This window comes from Trematomus bernacchii, unplaced genomic scaffold (genome assembly GCF_902827165.1).
Source record: "Trematomus bernacchii unplaced genomic scaffold, fTreBer1.1, whole genome shotgun sequence".
In the NCBI taxonomy this organism is placed as follows: Eukaryota; Metazoa; Chordata; class Actinopteri; order Perciformes; family Nototheniidae; genus Trematomus; species Trematomus bernacchii.
In genome coordinates, this window is record NW_022987573.1 from 21739 (window position 1) to 31433 (window position 9695).

The 9695-nt window shown below is 39.1% G+C and overlaps 2 protein-coding genes across 2 annotated transcripts; one reads left to right on the plus strand and one right to left on the minus strand.

Moving 5' to 3' along the window:
* Positions 1-1433: 1433 nt before the first annotated feature.
* Positions 1434-5002, minus strand: LOC117479407 (deoxycytidylate deaminase-like). Its single transcript, XM_034126359.1, has 6 exons — positions 4848-5002; positions 4013-4106; positions 3052-3268; positions 2397-2513; positions 1769-1865; positions 1434-1540 (listed from the first exon to the last, which is right to left on the minus strand). The coding sequence occupies exons 1-6, from the start codon at positions 4874-4876 to the stop codon at positions 1489-1491; spliced, it is 606 nt and encodes a 201-aa protein (XP_033982250.1). The 5' UTR covers positions 4877-5002; the 3' UTR covers positions 1434-1488.
* A 1310-nt stretch (positions 5003-6312) lies between these two features.
* LOC117479526 (deoxynucleoside triphosphate triphosphohydrolase SAMHD1-like) lies at positions 6313-9695 on the plus strand. Its single transcript, XM_034126543.1, has 5 exons — positions 6313-6482; positions 6643-6703; positions 6882-6945; positions 7078-7143; positions 9531-9695. Exons 1-5 carry the CDS (start codon positions 6389-6391, stop codon positions 9693-9695), a joined length of 450 nt encoding a protein of 149 aa, XP_033982434.1. The 5' UTR covers positions 6313-6388.

The following is a 9695-nucleotide window of genomic DNA, read 5'->3' on the forward strand; positions in this document are numbered from 1 at the left end:
GAGGTGGGGAGAGGTGGGGAGAGGCGGGGCTATGAAACGGGTGACCGTATAGGCGACCCCACGGCCCCGTTGGACCCCCCAGAGCGCTCCGTTCCCAGATCTATCCACCTTTGGACCCGTTGTCGTTTGCGGGGTCTGTTTCTACGTTTCTGTTACGGCGTCGTCGAGCTTAAAGGGCTATACGCATGAGAAATATGCGGATTCAACCCGTTTTCGTCCTCGTGGAGCCTAGGCCTAGACGCGTTTAGGGGGTGAGGTTTTGCATACTGTGTCTGTGTATATCTCACTGTCTTGTAGGGTGAGATGGTTTTGCATACTGTGTCTGTGTATATCTCACTGTCTTGTAGGGTGAGATGGTTTTGCATACTGTGTCTGTGTATATCTCACTGTCTTGTAGGGTGAGATGGTTTTGCATAGTGCCAGAGGGGGTATCAGCTGGCCTCCCAGAATGTTGTTGTATTGCAAATCTGCTTTGATGTCCTCCCATAAAGAGAGCCTGTTTCACTCAGAACAGTACATACTTGCAAATATAAAGATCCTTATTGCTTTCAATACGAACATTGTGTTGCTGTACGTTTGTCACCTAACTGATTATTCTCTCTAGACCCCAGCTGATTTTAAAGCTGCTACGACAAAGCTTACTGTGCGTTTAAACTAAATTACGTCATTGAATATTGATTTTAATTTCTAACACTACACAACACAATCTGTTGACTTATACTTTAAACCAAAAAACTTCCATCAAAAAGTGATTTGAATGTGTTGTCTGATGTCCTGAATGACAAGCTGTATGCATTTGTCATTTAATTAAGAAACCCTTTTATCTATTACATCATAAATGCAATTTAAATAATGAACACAGTGGACATTAGATCATGCCGTCCAAATGTTTTATTGACTTCAACTGAGAGCTGACACGGTTAAAGGAATGAAGGTGTGGAGACACAGAATGTTATGAAGACAAAGATTTTAAACTGTTCATCTTCATAGCAGGTAACTTTGGCAAACAATGATGTATGATGATCACACATATGTAGCCTATGATTATGATCCAGGGATTAGACATGTTTTACGCCTTTAGATACAAGGAAATAAAACATGTAAAATAAAATAAAAAGTGTTACAATTATTAGAAAGAGAGAAAGGAGCGACTGAGGTTGCATGCCTGAACGCTGACTATAGGAGTAGACGGCTGAGGCCTTGGTAATTTATCCTCAACAAGCTCCATCAAAATTAAGATTTTTTTTAGCTCAATTGGACTCTTTAGGTCACCAGGTCTTACTCATTGGCCTGCTGTAAGGCCCTATGGCAGATGCAGTTAGAGCTTCGCTTAACGTTTTCATATTTTGCTTGACAGTTAAGCAGATGCCCATTTAAAAAATGTCAATGGATTTAAAAAGAATATATATATAAAGAAGAACACAACCAACGCATTTGATGAAACAAGTTTTAATCTTATCAAGTCATCCTCTTCATTCCTCGCCTCATTCAGACGCTCTTGAGTTTAAGGACAACCTCAGTCTCCTTGGGGAGGAACTCCCTGCAAAAACACACAGAGGAAAAAAAAACAACAAACTCAATGATCAGGGTATGATACGGGCATTAGTGGAATAGGGTCTTCCTTGTTTATTCAATGCATTCCCATTCCCAAAACCCAGTACAAACTTCAGAAAGGGTGGATCCCAAAAGGGATGGTCTGGTCAGGTACCCCAACATGCAATAAAGACAAGGATGTGTGTGTGTGTGTGTGTGTGTGTGTGTGTCTCACCTGAATGGTATCTTTGCCTGTTTAAACATCCGTTTGGCGGCTTGTGTTTCCAGAGAAGTATTGTACTTATCACAAAGATAGACGACTTCCTTCATACCTGGATACAGAAATAACTTATTAATCTTTATAGCAGAATCATGGCAGTTAAAGTAAAAGAGAGAAAAGGAGAATAAGAAGTGGAGTAACTCAGAATAAATCTGTCATCAGTATTGATAGGGACAACATTTTTGACTGATGGGAGTGAAAGCAGCACTCAGTTTATTCAACTGTAAAAGTGCATCAAAATATTTGTTCACTCGAATCAATGAATCAAATGTTTGCCATAATGATAATGATCAGTCTACCAATAGTTACAACTGACTGAAGTGTGTGTGTGTGTGTGTGTGTGTGTGTGTGTGTGTGTGTGTGTGTGCGTGCGCGTGCGTGTGCGTGCGCGTGCGTGTGCGTGTGTGTGTGTGTGTGTGTGTGTGTGTGCGTGCGCGTGCGCGTGCGTGTGCGTGTGCGTGTGTGTGTGTGTGTGTGTGTGTGTGTGTGTGTGTGTGTGTGTGTGTGTGTGCGTGTGCGTGTGCGTGTGCGTGTGCGTGTGCGTGTGTGTGTGTGTGTGTGTGTGCGTGCTGCAGGGACTCACCAGCCTGGATGATCAGCTTGGCACACTCGTTGGAGGGGAACAGGGTCACATAGATGGAGCAGCCCTTCACATCAGCGCTGTTCTTGTCCATGATGGCGTTGAGCACTGCGTGGCACACTGCGGGACAGAGGGGGAGAGGGGGAGACGGCACCCATCAATAGAGGGCATGCAAGTGCCTTGTCTGAAATGTATTTAGGTTGGAGAACAAACAAGTTATAAACAATCAGACATGCATGATATACATGTGCTCCAATGATAGTGTGATTTATTTATCACCCAAGGAATAGACCTCTCCTAACACACCATCGACACCCCTGGTGACATCCATAATATTGTACATTTGGTAGGACATCTGCCCAATGAAACAATGAAAATAAAAGCTTAACGTCTCTATTGTGTCATTCTATCCATCGCTTCTATATTTGCAACAACAACAAAAGATGAATCCTTTGTATAAATCCAACTATAATATTATCATTCCTCACCACCATCACATATGTAAAAAAATATACATTTCTCGCAAACATTTTTATCATAAGGCATTTTAATGGTAAAACTATTCTACATTTTGGATTTTCCAACAAACTGTTTGATTTCAGAAAGAAATGAAATCTAAAAGTTAAGCAAAAAGGATGAAGTGTGTGTGCGTCCTCACCATAAATGTATTTGGTGTCCAGCTTAGTTTCAGCAGCAGCAGCAGCAACCTTGGCAGCAGTAGCAACGGTGAGGTCACCGCCAGCAGCATAAACAGCGGCAGCAGCATCTTCACCTTTAGAGCGGGACCACGGCATGTGATCTTCACAGCCGTTTGGCATCTTATTGTAACCAACGCCAACTACCTTTTTGTCCTGGTTCACAATACACGCCCCAACCTGCAAAGGGGGTGAGGTTCCAGAGTTTAGTCTAGCTGAACTTCTTTTAAATACCAAACATTACATTGCATCATGAAATAATCCAACATCAGATGCAACAACCTGCTGCCCTCAGGAGAAAGTCACACACTCTAAAGGCCCAGACATTTTAAGGATCACTTTAATTCTGAACATCCATTCCTTCAACCGTCATTATCTAATACACACCAGCACTCAGCTTGAATGAATTTGCGAAGATCTTTTTGAAAATGTTTCTCTGTGTTTGTTGAAGATTTAAGAGCCTGTTATTAGATTATTATTAGTACTGCAAAATGAATCTACTTAATGCAATAAAAACCTCCAAGAGTTCTGCCAAGATGGAAGAGGGAATATGTTTAGTTAATCCAGATTAGAGTACTACATCGGCGATAGGGCTTCACGTACTACATATATTTATTAATAATTGATCGAATATTTTACATTTTTACTTCCAGAATAATAAAACAATTGTTCCACAGAAATAAATATCAACAACTGCATCATTAATATTTTATTTGACAGGTCGATCACTTATTAGTGAAGATTTAAAAAGGTTCACTGTGAAAACACACCCACACACACACACACACACACACACACACACACACACACACACACACACACACACACACACAACACACACACACACACACACACACGCGCACACACACACACACACACACAACACACACACACACACACACACACACACACACACACACAAACCTGTGTGCTTGGGTCTCTGCTCTGCCTTGCGGACAGAACGGCTGCAGCCATGAAGTAATCTTCAGGTTCCATGAAATCTTTTCTAGCCCCGTTGCTACAGACAAACACACAACAAGACAGACATTATGTAAAGTTGATTTTTTTTTTCTCTTTAATCACAAGACGAACATGTTTTGGAGACTCTCCATGTGAAATCTGAATTCCTTTCTGATTTTGACATTCATCAAAATATAGTTAAACAGTACTCTCCTACACACACCAGTGGAACAGGCTGCAGTTGTTACTGATATCTCCCTTCTGTCCTTTGGGTTTGAGCAAAAGCTTTGCCTGGAAGTACGGTTTTGCTTAATTTCGGTCAAATCAGTTTTGGCAGCATGTCCAGCAGCTCTTTGACTTGTGACTTTACCTAAAAGTAAGTCATATAGATAAGCATCTGAACTTTATTTTAATAAAGTAATAAATATGTTCTTATGAAATGCAGGGAGCAGCAACTTCCTGGTTGTGAGTTTTACTTACTTGATAATAAAAACATGTTTCAGCATTAGTGCTGACAGTAGGCTTACTTATTTATCAAAAGTATACTGTAACAAATGAAGATGTAACATATAACTTATTACATCCACTCAAGTACTTTCAAGTTATTTTAGCTTAGCATTTCAGAGGGAAATATTTTACGCTTTAACACTTTATATTATTGCTTTCAACTAACCCAATTAGGTGAAATCTGAACATAATACATATAATTAAAGTCAAGGTTTCAGTTTCTTCAGTGCTTTCTCTCGGGGATGTTCGGGGCTCTCATATTGAAAGTTTACAAACAGTTTGAACTACTTACTCATTAGGTTGAGCTGGTTTTCCTGCCATAGTGTTCTGATGCTGGACCCCTCACAGTCTGTGCCTCTCTCTGGACTGTACGCTGCTGACAGTTAGTTGAACGTTAAGTTAGCGGTGGAAGAAAGCTCCACCTCAAATGACGTCAACACAGGATAGGTTCTTCCTGGTTGCCGCCCTTTAAATACATGTTTAGAGCCTCGCCTACGGGGCTTATTTTCTTGCACTTAAGCTTGCCAATAAAAAAAGTATCTATTAAACAAAGGTCCTTAATCCTCTGAGTTGACAGAATATATATAGTACTCTGGCCATTCCAGATAGTCTTCGCGCTACAGACAAACACGTAAAGAGACAAAATAATTAAATAAAGTTGAATTTTTTGGAGACTTTCCTCATTTCTGAGCAGTGACTCTTCATGTCCACACCTATCCAGGTTCCTGTTTGGTCATTTAAATTGATGGTTAGGTTTCATATCATGGTTGGCCTAATTGAATAAGCTGATGAATTCAATTTAGCTTATAAACTTGTCATAAAAAATACTTTCTAAAATAAAATAAAAGCTTTACTGCCAGGTAGATTGAGTGAAACGAAGAAAAACTACTTCACTGATCCTGCAAGAGAACCGGTGTTTCTCCTGGTTTGGTTTTTAGATATGAAACAACTAGGTGTGTCTTGTTCTTGTTCTATCAGATGTTTAATGATTCCACATGTTTTTACACATTCCTGTTTAGATTCGGCCTCATGTTTGTTCTCCTTATGAAACAACATTTTAAATTTCTTAAGCTAAATTGAATAACAACTGACAAGTGAAAAAATGCATGGATGTTGATGTGTGGTTCAGTTGCCTCTATATGCATTGAATAAAAACAATTGAGTTTGATATTAAATTCTCCTCTAATGGAAATGTGTCACCTGGGAGCACCTTGAATCTACTGTGATACAGAGCTGGAAGAAGTATTCAGATGTTTTACATAAGTTAAAGTAACTAAACTGCAAAGTGAAGGCACTCATTTAGTATTCACAATATGAACTCTAAGTACCAAACTATTATTTACACATATTTGTAGATTATTGGCCAAAGAATTGTATATTATTAATTATAACATTTTGGATGATTTGACAAGTAGTCAAATTTGTCTAAAAAGTATTTGGAAATGTTGCTTGATTTGAATGGAACATTTGCTAGGCGAAAATCTACCTCAGTCGTTGTTCATCAACACAGAACAATTTTCTTTTGGCATCAACAGCACGAAAACAAAATGTGTAACAGCTATGTTGTCAAAGTAGCAGCAAAAAGAGCCAATCTAATATACTGCTCACTTGCGACACCTTTGGACAACTTGTTTTGGTTTGTTGTTATTATTAGACTGTCCGAATAGTTTCCCTTTATGGGCAGTGACCAATCGGATGGGTGTGGTAGAGACATTAAAACCAGGTACTTCTCAAAGCCTGAGCATATTTGTGCAGACGTTTCATGATCAGCTGTATTAGGGAGCGACATTATTTGTGTTTTCTATCGTTAGTTAGACACAGAAAACATTGTCAATGGCGTCAGAAAACTATGGGGAAATGAGCGGGGAGGATATGTGTGAGTACCTGAGAGAAAAAGGACTTGGAAGGTGGGCAGATGCATTTAAAGGTACGTTTCTGGTTTGGTCATTTAAATTGATGGTTAGGTTTTATATCATCGTTGGCCTAATTGAGTAAGCTGTTGCAGAAAAATGCTTTAGTTTTTCTTTTAGTCATAAAAAATGCAATGTGATACAGGACTGTAATTCACTGCATCTTCTTTTACCCAGAAAAGTCTGTTATCAAGCTGCGGGAGCTCAATGATGGTGTTCTGGTTGGGAAGGGCATATAGTGAGTATCATCCCTTGTCAAACCAGGTTGCAATTTAAAAAAAGATATAACATCCTGAAAAGAAGGAAATGTGTTGCACATTTTTCTGAAGCATTGGCACTAATTTGGTGCAACAACTTCCCCCTGGCTTGACTTTTATCTTATAACCTACTATGCTTTTTTTTCACGATTTCTTTAGTCAACCTGAGGATCGTCAGAAAATCTTGGATAGTATCTTGAAGATCTGGCCAGCAGCTCCCAAGGTGATATACTATTTAGTTTTATGTATCGCTTCACACTACATGTTCAGGGCCTTCAGAAGAAATGGAGCTTGTTTTAGTTGTACTCTTTAGGGTCATCATTTGACAGGTTTTTTGTTGTATGTATTCTGTTAGGTGTTTAATGATCCAATCCACGGACATATGGAGTTGCACCCTCTTCTTGTCAAGGACACTCAAGTGGTAATTGGGTGATGACTTTTTATTGGTGTTTGCTGTATGCTTTGGTGAAGGGTGGGGTACTTAGCAGGAGAGCTTGTCAAAGCTCTGAAGGAAAAGCAGGATCTCAACATCACTGACAGAGACATCCTTTGTGTTAAGATTGCTGGGCTATGCCATGACCTGGGTGAGTGATACACACCTTTCACTTTAATATGTGATAGTTTATAAAAGAATAATTCATCAACAAAATGACCATTTGTATACAACAATTTCTTACCCTGTATTACCTGTTTAGTTATTTAAGTTTTTCTCACATACACTGTGAACAGAGAATAATCAAAAATCAAAAATGCAATATATATATATATTTATAGAATGTTAAAATGTCTCACTTCAGTTTGTTTTATAGCCAGCACCATCTGCTTAAAATATTTATATTTCTCCGTATATAGGACATGGACCCTTTTCCCATCTGTTTGATGCAATGTTCATCCCCAAAGTAACACCCCCATCTGGTCCACTAGGTTAAAAAATGAAAACCTGGAAGGTGAGAAGTTATTATTCCTATTGTCTGTAATGTGTGACATTATACCCAACAACAGAAATAAAACACATTTATAAAACCCAGCCAGCAGCTGCATGTCATGATCTGATCATGTTTTTTCAATCTGTGATTTTGACTGTTCTACCGTATTGCAATACTACATGGTACAAGTGTATGTCTTCCGCCTTAAAGTCAAAACTGCTCCACCAGTTGAAAATCTTCTCAAAGATTGTAGGTCACCCCTGTGAGGAATTCTATGAATCAACCTACCATAATACCGTAGTGAGGCTAGCCATCAACATCTCTGATCCCCAACATGTTTTCAAACATTTCCTAAATTGGGATCAATAAAGTACTATCTTATCTTATCTTATCTTATGTTCTGAACAGTGAATAGGTCTGAGGTACAAGGTCCCACGATGTAATAAAGCTAGACTGAAGCACTCCTTTGTGCACCAGTCCATCCTCAAATTAAATACAGAGCTCAATCCCAGGTCAAATGTGCGCTTGAGAGTCTTAAGCATGTTTTCTCTTCAGTGATTGTTATTGTGAGACTGACCATTGAGCGGCCTGACCAAGCAAGGAGGCAGAGGCAGAACGTCCAAATACAACCCGGTGTGGGCATTTATTCATCATTGACACATGATTCACAGCCTCAATTGCTGTCCACCTGAACACAGTCAGCAGCCACAAGGATCTCACACCAAAATCACAGAACTCACAGAGCCTAAATACCCACAGACTAATCAATCAACAAGACACAGGTGAGGGGGGAGGAGACAACACAGGGCACCAGGTGAACACAATCAGGAGCAACAGACAAAACGGGAGGGGGAACACTTTCAAACTAAACCACATGTGCAATATTACAAGGCCCGAAGCCGTCAGTCCACAGTGACGAAGTTACCTTCGTCACAGTTATGTTAAATGTTTGTTTCCTTGTATCGTGTTTTAATATTTGTTCCTGTTTGATGTTGCAAATGGAGCTGCTATGATGCAAGAAACATGTCAGATTTGATCTGACAATAAAGAATTATCGTATCTTATTACACATGCAATATTTTACATTCAATGCGGCATTGCCTTTAATTAATTAGTTGTATTTTGTTGCTTTTTTCAGTCAAAAGCAATAAAGCATAATCCTTTCCAAAATGATGCACTATTCCTTTAAGCACAATTAGTTGTGGCATTCATGGTATTATGAGACACATGCAGGGTACTCTCTCAAAGGATATTATAACTACCATTGTCTGCTTTTTTCCAGGAACTTCTTGAAAGGTTTTCCTATATATATATATATATAAAAAAAACTGGGCAAGCTTACATATATATATATATATATCTTTATATTCTACTCTTAATTCAGGCGTTTCAGTTTAATTAAAGGGTAAATGGAAAGGGTAAATGGAAACAATATCACTTTAACTTATCAATATGAAATGTAATGATTACACAATGTATTGGCATACAGAATAATGACACGCCTCACATTTATTGTTTTATGGATGCTTTTCATTCTTATCTTTCCCATTTTCCCTTACACAATAGAATGGATGTTATTCTGACTTATCATGTTTAAATAACCATTACATTTGTGTTAAATATCAGCAATAACTTAAACATGTATGAGAAGAGTGGGAGTGGTGAAACATCTGGTATAGGGGGAGCGGTGCAAACCAGGCTGTTGCTTTACAGAGCTCCCTGTCGTTATGCAAGTTTTGGCAACAGACCTGTCATTTGGTAAACATATACTGTCATGTTTTCAGCAAAGCCAGGCCCTTTCTATTCAAACAGTGAGTCATTGTTCATTTTTATCACTTTGAATTATCATACTAATATATTAATGAATTTGTGTACCTTGCAGCATGAGGACGCCTCTGTAGAAATGTTCGACCACCTGATGAAATCCAATGAGGATCTGCAGTGGATGATGAGGGCATGTGGCCTGAAGCTGCCCAAAGACTTGGTCTTCATCAAAGAGATGATTCAACCCCCGGCAGCTCAAGAGGAAGTGAGTCATGCAATTTGA